General features: G+C 40.9%; 1 protein-coding gene and 1 long non-coding RNA gene across 10 annotated transcripts in view; one reads left to right on the forward strand and one right to left on the reverse strand.

Annotated features, from left to right (window-relative positions):
* The window catches only part of ATP8B4 (ATPase, class I, type 8B, member 4), a 227,820-nt gene extending 222,962 nt beyond the window's left edge, over positions 1-4,858 (forward strand). For all 9 annotated transcript variants that reach the window (XM_014537818.1, XM_014537819.1, XM_014537816.1 and 6 more), the window contains 2 exons: positions 592-722; positions 2,358-4,858. In XM_014537818.1, coding sequence (XP_014393304.1) covers positions 592-722; positions 2,358-2,639 — 413 coding nt within the window. In that variant the 3' untranslated portion in view covers positions 2,640-4,858. The remainder of the gene's footprint in view (positions 1-591; positions 723-2,357) is intronic.
* A 591-nt stretch (positions 4,859-5,449) lies between these two features.
* LOC106725712 lies at positions 5,450-17,733 on the reverse strand. The gene is made up of 2 exons (XR_001361636.1): positions 17,528-17,733; positions 5,450-5,548 (listed from the first exon to the last, which is right to left on the reverse strand). It is a non-coding gene; the product is annotated as an uncharacterized LOC106725712 (long non-coding RNA).
* Between the last annotated feature and the right edge of the window lie 999 nt (positions 17,734-18,732).

An 18,732-nucleotide genomic window follows, 5' to 3' on the forward strand; every position in this document is an offset into this window, starting at 1 on the left:
TCATTACAGATAACTATATTTTAATATGAACTAGGTGTGATAGATAGGCCCATTTGATCTACATCCTTCCTGTATCCATTGTTAAAGATGGTCCAACAAACATTTATTTACCAGATATTTGCTTCTCCATTTCCTTGTGAAGTGCCTTCTTTCCCTTTGAAGTCGAAACCGCTACTTCCAATCCCTACTCCCTTTTCTCCTTACCTCAAGATGGCTTGTAAGCCTCAACTGCTAGGGTAAATGTGCCTTTTAAAAATAATAGCTGCTTTGTAGTTGAGGGATCTAGAAACTGGATGAGAGAATTGTGCTTCACTCATGAAGCTGGGCTGAACCTGACTAAGAGGATGCTCCAGCTGACCGTCTCCAAAGGGTCAGGCCACCAAGTAGTTCCCAAGAGTTATCAGTCTTGCCTTATCCTCATCACCATTGAACATACCATTTAGTGGAGAAGACACCTACATTAGTGGTTCTTCTTAGATGGTCCAAATATCGCCATTCCTAAAAAGGCCTTATGGGTATAGACAACAAGCCTATTAATTCAACCATTCAATTCTATTTATAAACACAAAGTATATTTTCCTTTAACGATAGGAAATGCACGACATTCCTTGACCCAGAAGTGCATCTGGCTGGTCATTCTCCTAACGACAGTGGTTTCAGTTATGCCTGTGCTGGCATTCAGATTTCTGAAGGTGGATTTATTCCCGACCCTGAGTGACCAGGTATGTTGTACTGCTGGTGAGTCCTTGAAGGGCTGGTTCTTGGCTCTTGGAATTGTGTTCTTCTCTGCCTGATTGGAAGCCCAGTGAAGGGCCAATGAACTTCCCATTGGCAAACACCCTCAAGTACACAATGTCACATCACAGAAGATGAAACTGCCTACATCTGAATGTACTAGCCTTATGAATAATGACCAATAAAGACAAATGTCTAGACTAAATATGGGTGGGGAGTCATAAATTACAAATGAAGTTGGGTATTTTAAAAAGTTGACTGGAAGCATTTTGGACAATTTGTTCCAAGGGAAAGACAAGCAATGGGGAAAGTTATTGTCTTGGGGACAAATAAAGGGTACAGTAAAAAAGAGACAATCAAGGTAGGAGGATCTCTAACTATTTGTAGAAATGTAGTGCAGATTCAGAAACATGGAGGAGATTTTACCTTCTGAACAGATTAAGAAAGGAAATAGCAACATAATGGATGGATTGGAAAATAGAATGGATTATAGGAATGCCTAAACCAAGGGATTACCATAACATATTTCAGTGTTTCCTGGGAAGAGGAGAATAAGCAGGACAATGTCAAGTTAGGTCTGGACGCAGGTAAAGAGAGAAAAGGAGAAAGAAGGGGAGATACATTTGTAGACACATCAAGAGAAGGGTAAAGACACTAATGGGGTGAATAACCAGACCAACGATGCTCAGAGGAACTGAAATGGAACGTTCCTTGTCATGCTGTCCCTCTCATTCTGGGGCCAAACTATAAAAATATTCCTTCTGAAATGATTCCTAGAGTCCCCTCTAATGTCTGTCCTTTCCCTTTGCCTGTGAAAGCTCATTCTTATGTAAACCAAGAAAATGATGGATGAGTTGAAGGAAGAAAGATGATGATCATTTCTTGCTATATTTAGTCAGATCGTGACTTTCTGCTTAACAGTTTTTTACTGACACAAAAATCGGAGTCCAAACAATCAGCTGAATCAGAGAACAAGGTGGCTTGTAAACCTTGTTCTAAACCTTGGATCTTTTCTCCTCAACTTTAGAGGGAAATGAAAGAAATATTGGAAACCCACCCAAATGATGTTGGCCTCTTCAAAAGGTGACCAACCCCCACCTCCAAAGAAATTAAAACCCTGAAAATCTCATGATACCTTGACCTACCACAAGAGTTGAAAGTTCTGATTCTCATTTTTAAAATTTTGTCCTTGTCTAGTTCCTAATGACTATTGGATTCTGAGAATCTCCAAAAGAAGAAAAGGCCTGTTTTGAGGAGAAAGGGGACTGTAAATTGTTATACTGACCATGTTTGGGTGGTGCATGCTAGAAAATCTTAAAGTATGTTCCTATTCATTTAAGATGGATATATGAGATGGAGACAATAATAAGATTTGCCTTAATACTTCTTGCTTACTTATTAGTCTCTTGGTAGAAATAAAAACTGACCAGTGCCCAGGGTAATCCATTAGTTAGAAAAGTTCTTAGTTTTTAGCTGAAAAACTCTGTTTTGCGATTAAGGTGAGTATTTTGTTAATGTTGATGTTGTTTTTACCGAGAAGGCTTTCACTTCACAGAGTGGCCCACTGCCTGGAGTGTGTTATTTGGATGCACCATCTCACTCTGGATCTCCTTCCTCTCCAGATCCGCCAGCGACAGAAGGCTCAAAGGAAGGCACGGCCTCTGCGTAGCCGAAGGCCTCAGACTCGTAGATCAAGCTCAAGAAGATCTGGATATGCTTTTGCTCACCAAGAGGGCTACGGAGAGCTTATCACATCTGGAAAAAATATGCGAGCTAAAAATCCACCCCCAACATCAGGGTTGGAAAAGACACTGAGTAATAGCACTAGTTGGATTGAAAATTTATGTAAGAAAACCACAGATGCAGTGAGCAGCTTTAACCAGGATAAAACAGTGAAACTGTGAGTCAAGATGAATTTGAACCACAGAGTTATCTTTTCACTTCAGCTGGAGCTGAAATTCCGCTGGCTCTGGAGCTTGGGATTGGGGCTAGGAGTGGGGCAGATTGCCTCACTTAATTTAAATCTGTGGCAGACAGCTGCCTGGTGCCTATCAAATAGTGGTGTACTCTACCAGAAACCAAGTCAGATGGTCACCGTCTAATTTGTGATTTGGCAGACAAAACCCTCACAATATAAGCACAGAGTTTTATCAATTTAGATACCAGTTGACCTGAACTTTAGAATTTTATGTATTGAGAAAACTTGTAAATCTGCATATACATTGAATGCATCTTCAGGTGGATAAAAGGGTGCATTCAAAAGGTATATACCCCAGCTGAGAAAGCATGCTTGTTTACAGATAAACACGTATATGTAAGATCAGCCTTTCCCAAGATATACTTTTAATATTTAAAATTATACTAAGATGCTTTCAGATTAAGATATCTTCCTAGTATTGATATCTATCTGTGGGTTCAGCCAGAACAAAAATCACCTTCATGCCTGAAGAATAGAAAAACACATCGGTGTTCCTCATTTTTATGCTAGTCTAGAGATGGTGCAGATAGAGCATTTTAGCTGGGGGATAAATTGGTAATTTGGTCAAATTTATTCAAAAAACTTACATGGACCCGTTCATGAAATGTCAAAGAGAGGTTCTCTAGTAAGTGTTCTAAATACTTTTCAATGATTTCTATAACAATCTTGGTAGGAACTTGCCCTGTGTTATCCTGAACCATCAATGGAACCAGCAAAGCATTGAAATTTCCAACTTTAATGATAGTATTCCATACAGTACATGGGCAAATACTTTCAACATTTCTTATTTTAAAAAGTTCCATTTGAAACCAAATTAATCAACATTCTTTTCAATTACAATTAAATACCCAGGCTTAAGTCATTCAGAGTGAGTTGCTTTTGGTTTTTAGCTATAATGCTTATAATTCCAAAATAAACATATGTAGATGAGGCTGGTTTTTTTTGGAGATGCTCTAGTCCAAATGTGAATCACCAATGTAGTTTCCATAAAAGAATTGAAGCAGATTTGTGTTCAAAGTCCAGCTCTATTGCTTCTTACCTCTATAACTCTTGGCAGGTGAAGTGCCTCTCTGAGACTCAGTTTGTTCCTCTGCAAAATGAAGATATGCTACCTACCTCATGTGGTTGTTTGAGGATTGTCAAAGCACAAATTCTCAAATCATTAAACATATAATTCTCAGAGGAATAGCTGATGAGGTTAGGCCCATTTAATTCACCATCAGAATAATAGAGCAATTGAAAAGGATGTGAAGAAGTAGAATTTAGCTAATCACTGTGAAAGGCCTTGAAATGAGATCACAAAGCAAGATATAAAACTGGTCAGTGTCCTACAGGGAAATAAAACTATGACCATGGAGGTGAATTTCTCTACCAGAAAGCAAAAACAAGTCATCCCCATGCCTTATCAATTTTTTACAAGTCAACATCCAACTTTACAGGGTTCTTAATCTGGTTCCTATTAAATTATTAGTCAAAGTTCTATTTCCCAAACGAGTCAAATGGTCCTTGGATGGGCTTGATGAATAATGGGCTAGCATAATATTAGTAGGTCACACAATCCTGTTTTTTTGTTTTATTTTGTTTGTTTTTTTGGCCTTAATTTCCAAGTCTGGGATAAGTTTCTTTGAATGGGATCAAATAAGATATGTGTCAAAGAACCTAATCATAGTAAATGTTCATATATGTTCCCTTTGCCCCTACATGCCTATGTAGACTCACCAAGATATTAGTTTTCAATGTCTAATGTGTTTGCTCACTTTTTATAACATTTTTGAAAGATTTGAAAACTTTCAGTAAATATTTTGGCAATATTGGTGTTTTATGTTTTGCCACTTCTTTATTGGGAACTCAAAGAGTTTTTGTCACATTGGCCAGCTGATTTTTCCCCTCTCTCCTTTACATGCCTGGGGAAAATGTACATCATTCTTAGGATCGGAGTCAAGAATAAAACAAACCAATTGGACCTATGTATAAGGGATGGGAAAAGTTAGGAATGTTCCAAGTTTGCAAATTCAGTTCAAATTAAATAAGGCTGTTTATAAACAGATAATGTGGATGATTGTGAGAGAAACACATTATCAGCTTACTTTGGCCCCATGAGATTCAAATTAGCTCACACACCCATTGCGAGATCATTTGATTACAAGTGCCAGGGATTATTTTGAACCTGAACAAAAAGAGTCTGAAGAGTGACTGGTGATAGCAGTACACCGGGGAATAATAAAATTTTAATTTTACATAAACATTATCATATTATTTGGAAAGAAAATGTATTTTCTAGATTCAGGACTGATGTTGGTAGCCTTGAGTTTTTAAAACCTTAGTTCAAGTTTTGAGCTTTTATAGGCAACTAGAGGCCCATAAAATTCATGCACTTTGGGGGGGGTCCCTAAGCCCTGATTGCAAGAGGGCGCAGGCCAAGCCAAGGGACCCCACTGGAGTACTATCAGGGCTGGGGAGGGACACAGGAGGTTGGCCAGCAGGGGAAGGACCATAGAAGGGCTCCAGGGTGTGTCCGGCCCATCTCTCTCAGTCCCGATAGGCTGGACCCCAACAGCAAACTAACCTACCTGTTGGAGCGTCTGCCCCCTGGTGGGCATTGCACATCATAGCGACTGGTTGGCTGGTTGACTGTCTGCCCCCTGGTGGTCAGTGCACAACATAGCGAGTGGTTGAGCAGCCTTAGCATATCATTAGAATATTACACTTTGATTGGTTGAATGGACTACCGGACACTTAGCATATTGGGCTTTTATTATATAGGATTGCTCATTGTATTCCTTTGAGTTACATCTGCAATTTTCATCTCTCTCATCTGCCTCCGGGTATACATACCTGTGAAGGAAAGAAAGAAAGAGAGATGAAGAAAGCAAGAGAGGAAAAAAGCAATGGAGAGAAAAGAGGAGAAAGGGAGATAAGAGTTTCCAGCTATATATCTCTGAAAAATAAATTTAATTCCTCAAAGATTGTATTTGAGAAGTGAATACAAACCCTCATTCACAGTTAATGTGAGATCAAGAACATTTTATTAGAAAGGGGGCCAGGCTCTCTCTGGCTTCTCATTGCATGATGCTGCTGATTTGTGGTGGGTGGGTCATGCCACTGACTTCCCCCGGCCTTAGCCACCCAGCCCATCAATAGGAAAATCAGGCAGTATGGTCTCAAAGACCCTTTCTCATTTGCCCATTCTGTGAGCTTTCCTTGCTAGTGTTGCACATTGTAATTGTTGATTCGAGAGTGGGAGAGAGAGAGAGAGAGAGAGAGAGAGGAAAAAAGAGAAAGAGAACTGGATTCTCCCTTGAGGGCAAGACTTGACTCTTGTACTGGTTTGTATTTCTCTAGAACAGTCCCTGGTATTGCTTAGCTCTCCACAGAGATGCTAAACCCTATGGTAGTGCTTTTGCCTGGGTCAGTTGAATAAACTCAATTTCTTGCAATTTACTAAGATCTTATATCCACACCCTCTCCTTTCCTCTCTGCTGCTTTACATATCAAATGTATATAGAAACAAAGGTAAGATACTTCTGTCTGGTAAGAAGAGGGTCATTTTAAAGTCCTTTCCACCTCATCCCTGGACTTAGAGGATTTTTTAAAATTTAATTTGTTGACATTGGTTAATAACATTACATAAGTGTCATGTACAATTCTATAATACATCATTTATATATTGCACTGTGTGCTCACTACCCATAGTCTAGTTTCCTTTTATCACCATATATTTACCCTCGTCATTCTACCCTTCTCCTCTGATAACTGTTACCTGTGCCTATGAGTAGGTTTTTGTTTGTTGCTTTCTGTTTTATATCCGACATGTAAGTGAAATCATATGTTCTTGTGCTTTTCCGTGTGACTTATTTTGCTTAGCTGCTTCTCTCAAGATCCCTCCATATTGTTGCAAATGACAGTATTTCATCCTTTATTATGGCTGAGTCGAATTCCTTTGTGTATATGTACCACATCTTCTTTATCCAATCATCCATCGAAGGGTACTTTGGTTGTCTCCATCTCTTGGCTACTGTGAATAATGCTGCAGTGAACATAGGGGTACATATATCTTTACAAATAAATGTTTCCAGATTTTCATATGGCAGCTCTATTCTTAATTTTTTGAGGATCCTGCATATTGTTTTCCACAGTGGCTGTACCAATTTACATTCCCTCCAGCAGTGTATGAGGGTTCCTTTCTCTCCATATTCTCACCAGCACTTGTTATTTCTTGTTTTATTAATAGTAGCCATATTAACAGGTGTGAGGTGATATCTCATTGTAGTTTTGACTTAAATTTCCCTGATGGCTAGTGAAATTGAGTATATTTTCATACATCTGTTGGCCATTTGTATATCTTGGGAAAAGTATCTTTTCAGATCATCTACCCATTTTTAAATTCGATTGTTTTCTTCTTGTTGTTGAGTTGTATGAGTTCTTTATATATTTTGAATATTAGCCCCTTATTTGTGGTATTCTTTGCAAATATCTTCTCCCATTTGGTTGGCTGCCTTTTTGTTTGGTTGATGGTTCCTTTTTTGGGCAGAAGCTTTTTAGTTTGATGCAGTCCCATTCATTTATTTTTTTGCTTTTACTTCCCTTGCTTTTGGGATCAAGTTTACAAAAGCCTGACACCAAGGACCATAAGTTTGGTACCTATTTTTTTCTATGTATTTAATTGTTTCAGGTCTTATATTTAAGTCTTTAATCCATCTTTAAGGTAACTTTGTGTATGGTATCCAACAGCAGTCTAGCTTCACTCTTTTGTATGTGGCTTTCCAATTTTCCAGGCACCATTTATTGAAGAGGCTTTTAGAGGAGTTTTTTTAAGCCTCAGCTTCCTCAGGATTCAGGTTGAAACAACAAAGCTTGAGTGATTTCCTTCATAGTTGTACATAATTTTTCAGGTTCTTTATGTATTTACACAGTGTTCTTTGAGCCTCACCACAATCCTGTGTAGTGGTCAGAACGTTCATGTTAAACCCATTTCTAGGAAGAGGAAATGAGCTGCAGAGAAGGTGAAGTGCTTTGCCCTATATTTCCAGAAAGTAAAGAAGTCGCTCAGATCTGACACCTAATCCAGAGCTTCTTACCTACAACTCCTCTTTCCACACCCAGCTCTCTCTCCTCACAGACACGAGATTCCTGAACAGTCCATCCCTCCTTCTAAAGCAGTCATTCGATTTCTCACGTGTACAGATTCAGGGAAGGAGTACAAACAAACGTCGGTGTTTTGAAATGTGTGTTTCAGGTGTTCTCTTCCCCTCTCGATGCAAATAAGCACGATTTCCTCCCTAGTTTAATAGTGGAAGAAGGCAGAAATTATGATGCCTTCTGGATTGGGGTGGATTTCTGCGGGTCAGGAGTCAGATAATGACGTGGGGCCACAATTTTCCAATTTTTACATTGACATCTGGTATTAAATGTCTGCAGTTTGCTCTACTGCGTCAGATTTCATTCCTTGGTGACAAATCACGAACTTTTGCAATTCTCCAGCCGAAGCATTTTGCTGAACTGCCTGGAAGCCAGAACATGATCCATGTGTTTCAAAATGCTCATTGCAAAATATTTGGAGGCCCTGGCTGGGCAAATCTGTAGGTGTGGAGCTATAACTTAACCAAGAGAGGGGCCTATATGTCCTAGAGTTTCCAAACTCCTATAACCCATGCAGAATGCAAATCAGCTTGGAGCAGTGTGGTAAACATCCTGTGCTCAAGAAATAATAACGAGTTGGCCAAAAATCTCTGGCTATCTCAGTCCGGATTCCTGTAAAGTTTGCAGGGGCAAGTTTAAATTTTTAATAAACTGTAGCCCTGGGCTCATACAGAAAAATCATATTGAATCAGGATACACGAAGATATGATGCTTAACATAATTTGAAGGTAATGATCAAAGAGAAAGGTGGTTGGTTCATCCTTGTCATGTTTCTATTCTTCCTGGCTTCTTCTAGGTAGTGTGAGCAGTGAATAAAATATTCCTTTTTTGTTGTTGTTAATCCTCGCCTGAGGATAATTTTCCATTGATTTTTAAATAGAGTGGAAGGGGAGAGAGAGAAATATCTATGTGAGAGAAATACATGGATTGGATGCCTCCCACATGCACCCCGACCAGCAGGGGGACCAAACCTACAGCTGAAGTAGGTGCCCTTGACTGGGAATTGAATCTGAGACCCTTTGGTCTGCAGGCCGAAGCTCTATCCACTGAACCAAACAAGCTAGGGCTAGGATATTCCTTTGATGGAAGATGATTTTACTGCTGGTCCCCTCTCTGATTATCTTCCCTCAGTGTGCAGCAACATGTAAGTATAGCTGATGCACTGAGATTAGAGATGAATTCCACTGTCTACAGAGCATCCTCAGAAAAGGTTTTGAATAAAATTCCTATTACTTTCTTGAGATGATGTCCTTTTGATAGATGTAAAAGAATTGGGGATCGTAATTAGGTGACTGGGGGAGATACTAAAGTTATTATCAATCAGTTTGGCAGGGATGTTGACTAATAAGAATGGACATGAGTCATTCATGACCAGTGCTGCCCCACGGCTAATGGTGCCTGGCACCCAGCCTTATACTGACCACATTCTAAGTCACATATGAAAACAATTCATTTTTCTTCATAAGGTACCTACTTGGTCTGACTAGATAAAAACGAAATTCTAAGCCAAGTAATTCACAGATACTATAAGGCAAGTCAAAATATTTCCTTGGTGCTGGTTTGCTATGCCAGCTAATAGTTTGTTTTCTAAAGCTATAAAATGATGTTCTGAACACCAGGAATACCTTTTAACTGCACAACATTGATGACAAAATATCCTTAGGTATTGTGAATGATTTGTATCTGTGTGAATTACTGACATTGTTGATTAAGTAGTTTTATAAATAAAACATTTATAAATAATTATGGTTCAGGAGTTTGGGAGTTCAGTTAAATTTTTGATGATAGAAAAGATCACCAGGACTATCTCTTTGATTGACTGGACTTTGTTTTACGGTTCTGTTTCTTCCTCAAAGTTCTCAGTGTAAGAGAACTTACAGTCAGTAGACACTTCATCATCTCGGATGTAATGTGCTAATACATGTAGCACTGCTGGGCTAAGCACTGAGTGTGGGAGGTGAGGGTATGAGATGTATAAGAAACAGAAACAGTTTCTCTTTCCTGCCCTTGGGAAGGTTCTAATCTAGAATCTTACCACGGAGCATTACACATACCATAGTTCATAGAATTTAGGATGGCATGAATTCAAAGATGCGTCATTAATTTATAGGCTACTTGGAAACAAAAAAATATTGTCAATTTTAGAATTATAAAGATGTCATTGCATGTAAAATTTATTCCTAATTTCAGAGATTTAAAAATATGAATAAGGTCATTACTGGGTTGTAGAAGGTTGAGACATAGCTGGTGGAAAAATACAATGTATGGATGGTGACTACTTTTTAAAGAGGTTTGAAGGGCATAATAGTTTCAGTAGTTGTTAGGGGATAATAAGTTATTTTTATTTTGCAGCCTAGGGAAAGGGAGAGCCTGGGGAGGCAGGGGAAAGAAGGTGCTCTCAAAGGGGGAGTGTTTCAGGGCCTCTTCACAGCAAATTAATGCTGCAAAGAACAGTGAGGGCGCTGCTGCAATGATCCTGGGCAGATGCACCGCACCCCACAGCAGCCCACAGAGAGGATAGGTAACCTCCAGGCAGTTCCCGGGACCTCTGGGCTTTGCCAGGTGCTGTGAGAACATCACTTCCTCCTTAGATGCCCATTGTATGGCCCATGGGGTCCCTGGGATTTAACTGGTATCATTCTGGCTAGTTAATCTGAGTCATTTACTTGTATTTTATGTTCTGCTGCAGCATCCTCCCAGAAAGAATGAGAAGGTTATTTATTTCTGGATTCATTTATTAATTTTGTAGAGGAAAGTACTGGTGTGGTGATTAAGTGTCTGGGTTCTGGGGTCAGTAGCCTGGGTTTAGCTCCATCCCCTCAAGAAAATTCCCTAACAAAAAGCTGAATTAATACAAATAAATAATCAGAAGCTGCCCAGGTTACCAGAAAAGCAACCACAGGTTTGTACTGGGGTAAGGGCTGCATCACCCTTACCCCAGAGGAAATTTAACAGGCCTTTATGTTGAAAATTTGGGCTCAAAGAGGCTAGATAGAGCAGGACTGTTGGAGAGAAGGTTGGACTCTGGGGGTTAAGGAGAAGCCCCAATGACCAAATGCTGGAAAGATGGATTTCTCACACCTGGGAGATAGAGGCTGGTGCATTTTATTGAGAGGCAGAGATTCTAATCTCGATTGTCTCTCAGAACCCCAAGAGGCAGAAGGAGGTGTTACACCTCGATGCTTGGAGTATGATCCGCAAGCACGGTAGCTTGGCCAGCGGAGAGCTGGAAGGGCAGCCGTGCCCAGATATGGGGAGCCAGACATCAACAGTGGAGACATGGAGGCCATGGGCATAATGATACCCATTAGGGACTAAGGGACTAGGTCCTTCCCTGGTTCCTGGAACCAGGTAAGACCTGAGATTCTTATAGAAGTCAAGAGGATGGGGCGGGGAGACTGGAGGTTCAGAGCCAGACTAATTGGATATAGAAAGATAAAAGAATGTAAGACATTTCTTATATTTCAGTTCTGTGGAGCAAACTCATACCCATTAAAAATTCTTCCACTTGCTATTCTGTATAATTATCATCATTATCAGCTCATTTCGAGAAGTAGTTCTCATGAGTTATGTGTGTCTAGTCCACATTATTTGTAGGGCTTGTGCTCTCACCTTTACCCCAAACTCTTTTATTCATACAGTAGTGGTGTTCCTTAATCCATCTACCCTCTAGGCTGAAGTCAAGGATATCAGACCCACAAAGGCTATTCTCCATTGGACACTCATTCTCTTTTTTAAAAATATATTTTTATTGATTTATGAGAGGAAGGGAGAGAGAGAGAGAGAGAGAGAGAGAGAGAGAGAGACCTCAATGATGAAAGTGAATCATTGATCCCACTGGGAATCAAGTCCACAACCTGGGCATGTGCCCTGACCAGGAATTGAACTGTGACCTCACTGAGCCATGCTGGCTGGGCTGGACACTCATTCTTATCAACTGTCATTTACACTCTATCTGGGCTTTCTATCTGATCCTCTGAAAAGTGGCCTGGAGACTTTCTCTAAAACAGCATCATAGAGCAGCCAGAGGCATCCAGTTGACTTATTGCTGGATGGGAGGGCTCATCAGAAAGAGGGGAAGAGGATGAGTAGAGTGCCTTCTCCATATTCTGGGTGCTCTGGATGGCTCCAAGGTGGAACTATGTTCTCTGGGTATCAGTGATGATTGAAACAGGGTGATAGGGTGGGTGGTCTGTCTTGGGCATCCTCCGTCACTCAATCTTTACTCTTCTCAACACCTACCACTACCTTCCTCATTCAAAGGTTGCTCTTTTACTTTTGTCTCACTATCCTCTCAGTTATCTGCTAACTCCTGTAAAAGTGTTCCAGTTGATGCTCCTGCATTCTGACAGGGGACTTTCTATTTCATGCAGGAATCCCCTTCAGAATAAGCCTACAGGTGGCATTCAACCTGTGCTCAAATGTCCCCAGTGATGCAGCACTCATGAGCTGAAGGCAGCTGACCCCCTCACAGGACAGCCCCATTGGTGAGAAAACACCTCCTTTTCCTGACCTGGGATCTGTTTCCTCACAGACACCACCCATTGCCTGTTCTGCCCTTGGAGAAGAGGGTGAATCAGTCTCTTCCTCATGATAGCACCTCAAGTATTAGAAAACAGATGTTCTCTCCTCTGTCCTTCTCTCTTCCGAGTTCCATCACAGCTTCTATTTACTGCCTATAGTCTTTACAGCAGTCTGTGGTCTGACTTGGGAGTTGGAATTGTCCATGATCTCTAAAATATTTTAATCTTCCTTGGGAACCTTGTCCTGATCTTGGAGGGAGTACCTTGAAGGTGGAAAAATACACAAAAATAGAAACTGAGAAAAAAGGTGATGACAAGCTAATGTCCAAATAGTCATGAAAGTTTCCTTAACATCACTGCTTACTGTGGGGTAGTTCCATATGTCCTTGGTACAAAAAAAGTTGAAGAACAAAAACCAACAAAACAAAAAATATTCTCATGGAAAAGGAGGAAGTTGAGGATCATGGGGAATTAGGAAGGCGGTATAATTGGGCAGAAAGCCATGAGACAGACTGAGTTGTAGGAAAGAAGTGAAAAACTATCTACACAATGGGTAGTCTGGCTTCCTGAGAAGCAGAGAGAAGGTGAAGCATGCTGTCATTTAGAAAGCTCATCACCTGTAGGACTGCTTAGCAAAGACACTTAGCTTCTTCTAAACCATTTCCCCACTGGGGATCATTGGACATTCCTTGAAGGGTTGTGAGGATTACATGAGAGAATGATTACAAAACAGAAGCTAACATTTTTTTTTCAGCCTTTGTTAAGTGCTGGGTATTGTGCTAAGTCACACAGGCATTATCTCATTCAATCCTCACAATAACCCAGTGAAGTTGGTACCATTATTCCCCCCTCCCCTTTTCAAGTGAGAGAAGAACCTTAGAAGTATCTTGCCCAGAACATCTATAATAATAAAAGGGTAATATGCTAATTAGACTGGACATCTTCCAGACATCATTCTGGACATCCTTCTTGATGAAACCAGGGCCAAAGGGAAGCCAGCCTGGTTCCCGGGTGCCAGAGGGAAGCTGGTGCCGGCAGCTGGGGCAAGGAAGGCCTAGTCTTGCATGAATTTTTGTGCATTGGGCCTCTAATCCTATATAATAAAAGCCTAATATGCTAAGTGTCCGGTCGTTCATTCAACCAATCAAAGCGTAATATGCTAATAATATGCTAAGGTTGCTCAACTGCTCACTATGACGTGCTCTGACCACCAGGGGGCAGATGCACCAACTGGTAGGTTAGCTTACTGGTAGGTTAGCTTGCTGCTGGGGTCAGGTGATCAGGACTGAGTGAGATAGGCCGGACATGCCCTGGAGCCCTCCCGTAGTCCCTCCCTGGCTGGCCAACCTCCTGCGTCCCTCCCTAGCCCCGATAATGCACCATTGGGGTCCCTTGACCTCGCCTGTGCTCTCTCACAATTCAGGACTCCTCAGGGGATGTCAGAGAGCTGGTTTCAGCCCAATCCTGCAGGCCAAGCAAAGGGACCCCACTTGCACACAAATCTGTGCACTGGGCCCCTAATATATATATATTATATATATCTCAGTGGTTCTCAACCTGTGGGTTGCGAATAATGAAAATACATCCTGCATATCAGATATTTACATTATTCATAACAGTAGCAAAATTACAGTTATGAAGTAGCAACGAAAATAATTTTATGGTTGGGGGTCACCACAACATGAGGAACTGTATTGAAGGGTTGTGGCATTAGGAAGGTTGAGAACCACTGAATTATATATGTATATGAAGCTGGGATCCAAACCCCAGGGGTCTGGTTCTCCCATGGCCTGTGGTTTTAACCCAATGTCATGTCTCAGACACTCAGTTTTTGAGTTCGGTCTTTCTAGTTCCTGGTGGCTTAGTTTTGGTCACAAGTGTGCACACTACTCACTACAAGTCTTTATTTTAGCTGATTCCCTGAGTTTCCAGGATTCATTATTTCTTAACTTTGTTGTTTCCTGCCCCCCCCCCCCCCGCTTCCTTCCATCTTATGAGTTAATATAAGGAGAAAATAGCAGGTTATTTTCTCTAAAAGTTATCTTATCCGCTTTGTTTCTATTGTAGAAAGTCAGCACATGCCTTGAGCTAACACCAGGAATGTACTGATTTTCCATGGAGCCCTGCTCTGGGATTCTCCAGACCCACCGACTGGAATCAGTGTCAGCAAACTTTCAACGCAGGTTGCTTTCCCCCATACTGTTTAGTAAAATGCTTCTAAATTTTTTATGGCCATGAAAGTATTTTTCAGCCAGGTCAGCCAGAACAGGTTGCTCCAAATTTTTGAGTCAGCCCCGGAGCTCTGCAGGTTTAAAAGACTTGATCACTTTTGTTACTGTCTTCCAGGTTTTGGTGCTGATCAGCAGCAGACAAACCTGCCAACTTCATCTCTCTCAAATTGCCATATTTTTGTTTTAAATGTGGTACTAGGTGGTTTGAATTGATGCATGGTCTGCTAGAAAGTTGATTGTGTCTCTGAAGGTACCTTTCTCCAGTGGAGGATTGCCAAAAACAAAACCCCTATGCCACGCCAAGATCCACCTCACTAACCTGGATAGGACAAAATATTTTCTGCAGTATTTCCATACATTTCTCCTTTCTGCTGCTTTTTTTTTTTTTTGCCTGCCTCATTTCTCCACACAATTAAATAAAAAAAAATACAGAGATATTTAACAAGTTGCAAAGGTAAGTTGTTTATTCTAAGCTTCCTCCAGGTGCACTTGATTAAGGATAGCTCCCTCAACTCGGAACCCCAGTGTCCTGGTAACTGGATGTGTGTTGGTTAGAAGATAAGATACACCTGTCGGCTTCAGGGAAGCAGTTGTCCCCGTGACTGCATTTACAGTCCTTATGCATACCCCTGGGATCACACTATTACAATCATGCTGATTCTATATTAACAAGCCTGTCTTCTCCTCTAGAGAAAGATACTCTATGGGAAAGGGCCCAGACCATATTTGCCTTCAAATTTCCAGTGAATTGCATGGTTCCTGGCAGATAATTTCTTGTCACAATATCTGCTAAATGAATGAATGAGCATGATTCAGACAATGAAAGTTCTCTTCTGCACAAAGCATTGACGTGGTCTTTTGGAAACATTAGACTTGGAAAATGTATCTACCATTTAACCAGTGATGCATGAATACAGTTCATTGACCACATCCTGGGGAGAAATTCTATAGTTTCACTGCCTTAATCATTCTTTTGTGTCAATATCCAGCATGAAGTAAAACCACACAGGAGTTACTGAGTTCTTAAAGACCTCATTAACTGAACCCCACACACGAAAGGTCTATTTTAAATGCACTGCAATCTTTAGGGCTTTAGGCAGTTTTTCCTCTGTGACTAATACAGTATTTTTCCTTGGATTTAACTTTTTATATTTACATTTTCCCCAGCCTGGGTTGTCATTACTTGTTTATATTTTATCTCTATTTATTGTATCTATTCCTCTATTGCAAACCACTTGAGTCCTTTGGGAAACGAGGTGAGATGTGACTAAATAAATAAGAAGACGCTTTTATATCATAGGAAGGTGACTGGGACTCAAATAAGAGACTCTGGGGGAGGCAATGGAAGTTGTCTTTCTGTTTTCCACTGGTCCATTCCATGGTCACTTAATTCACATTGCTGCTTGCTTCTGCTAACTAATATAGATACTGGGGAATCATACCTTCCAAAATAGTGACTGGAAGCCTTTTTAAAAAATAACATAACTTAGTCATGGCACTAAAAGAACCAGTCATTCCACCTCAACAGTTCTTTCCAGCCCCCAAAGAACTCCTCGGGTTTTGTTCTTCAGGTCGTTAGGGCTGGGATGCCTCATGAGGACATTCTTACTACTTCTTGGCATATCAGTTAATAAAGCAACAGGCTGCATTTCTGGGATCTCTAGGGAATATAGGAGTAGCGTAAAACCCTCAAGGGACTTCAGGTCAATGAGGAACAGAGTTTGGCACATGGCATATGAAAACAGTTGAAATAGCCCTGTGTTTGGAATAAAAACAACTGGGTTCATGGCCAGGCTACGGGATCTTGAGCATTTTACCTAGTTTTTCCAGTCTTCATTCCCTCGCTTGTCAAACAGAGCTGATAGCAAGGGTATAGTCAGGATTAAATAAAAGAATGAATAGCAAAGAAGTTTATAGCTTACAAAACAATGTGTGAGGAATACATCTACACTAATAAAAGGGAAACATGCAAATTGGCCATCTCTCCGCTACACCCACCAGCCAATCAGGGTGAGTATGCAAATTAACCCAACAAAGATGGTGGTTAATTTGCATATGCAGGCGTGGAGCGAAGACTGAAGATGACTGGACTGAAGACTGAAGAGGCTTGGCTTCTCCGCTGTGGCTGGACCAAAGACCTGGGTCCCAGGTGCCAGAGGAAAACCGGTACCAGCAGCAAGGGGAAGGAAGGCCTATTGCACGAATCTTCGTGCAAAGGGTCTCTATTGTTATAATAAAGAGTGTTTAAATTTGATATAAAATGATGCACTTGAAAGAACTTCAGAGGCATATTGACCTGGATTCATATGTCCTTACTAGCTGTCGGGTTGGGGCAAGGTCTGGACCAAAACCTGGGTCCCAGGTGCCAGAGGAAAACCGGTACCAGCAGCAAGGGGAAGGAAGGCCTATTGCACGAATCTTCGTGCAAAGGGTCTCTATTGTTATAATAAAGAGTGTTTAAATTTGATATAAAATGATGCAGTTGAAAGAACTTCGGAGGCATATTGACCTGGATTCATATGTCCTTACTAGCTGTCGGGTTGGGGCAAGGTACTTGACATCGATGAGTCTCAGTTTCTTAATCTGTACAATAGGTATATCGATGCCTGCATCACAGAGCTCCTGCAAATGTTAGCAGCAATGTATGGGAAACATAAAGCAGAGTGCCTGGCACATAATATGCCCTGAATAAATGGGAGCTTTCATTTTATGATTACTCTAGAGTAACAATAGAAATCACATATAATTTAGCCCTGGATTGTTTGCCTACAGCCTGTTGGTAGTGTAGGAGTTCGGAGAAGAGGTACACCAACTGTATTTGGTGTCTTATTAAAAAGGCCTTGGGGAAGAGGAGTGATTTAAGATAGGCCTGCAAAGGCAAGTAAGCTTTACTTAGGAGGAATAAACAGTAGTTTACTTACCCAAATTAGTGCTCTGGGTGAAGACAGGATGGTTCAGTCAGGATCACACATCCTTCTCAGATCTTCTATAGCACCTAGCACTGGAGCTTGAGTTATTTACATGTCTGCCTGTCTCCCTGTGAACTCATGGGAGAAAGCAAACTCATTGTTTTCACCTTTGTACCCCATAAAGTAGTGGCTCTCAATCTGGTGACTTTCAACCCATGAACAGCACTGGAAAGCTTCTAAAAATACCCAGGCTGGGGCCTCATGCCAGACCCATTAAATAGAAATCTCAAGGTATGAGTTTTGGGTATTATTGATGCTTTTCAAAGCATTCCAGGCATTTATCACATGAATCCCAGGTGAGATCCAATGCCTTACAGCATCAACCACACATGAGTATAGTCATGTGCTACATAACAACGTTCCATCAATGAAGGATGTCCTAATGCATGGTGACAAGAGAAGATTTGACTTTGGGTGATGGGAACACAGTGCAATATATAGATATTGTAACATAGAAGCCCACACCTGAAACCTCTATGTTCATGCTGACCAATGCCATCCCAATCAATTTAATAAATACATATATTTTATATTTTCTTAAGAAGAAAAATCTTTATTACCTTGGAATTGGCAAAGATTTCTTAGACATGGCATCAAAAGATTGATCCATAGAAATAAATATTACAAATTGTATTACATCAAAATTTAAAATTCCTGCTTTTAAAAGACTTTGTAAAGAGAATAAAGACAAGCCACAGATAGAGAAAAATATTTATAGATACATATCTGATGAAAGACTTGTATAAATAATGTTAGGAATAAGGTGAGCCCCAAAATTCAGAGGTCCTGGTAGAACACAAAGCATACTCAGGAGCCAGCAGTCAGGCAAATATCTCTACTTCTGCAGAAGGGTGTGCACACACATGGTCTGGGAACACACACACTATGTATATTTATACTAGAGGCCCATTGAAGAAAGATTCCTGCAAGAATAGGGCTTCCTTGGGCCTATTCCTTCAAGAATAGGGCTTACTGAGGCTGCGAAGCCCACCGAGGCAGACTTTGATCCCTTCTCTGCTGCTTCGCTCCCTCCCATCTCTGCCACCTCGCTCCCTCCCTTCTCCACCACTTCGCTCCCTCCTGTCTCCACTGCCTCTCTCCCTCCCATCTCCACCACTTTGCTCCCTCCCGTCTCCGCTGCCTTGCTCCCTCCCATC

This window comes from Myotis brandtii, unplaced genomic scaffold, assembly GCF_000412655.1.
Source record: "Myotis brandtii unplaced genomic scaffold, ASM41265v1 scaffold182, whole genome shotgun sequence".
Taxonomy (NCBI): domain Eukaryota; kingdom Metazoa; phylum Chordata; class Mammalia; order Chiroptera; family Vespertilionidae; genus Myotis; species Myotis brandtii.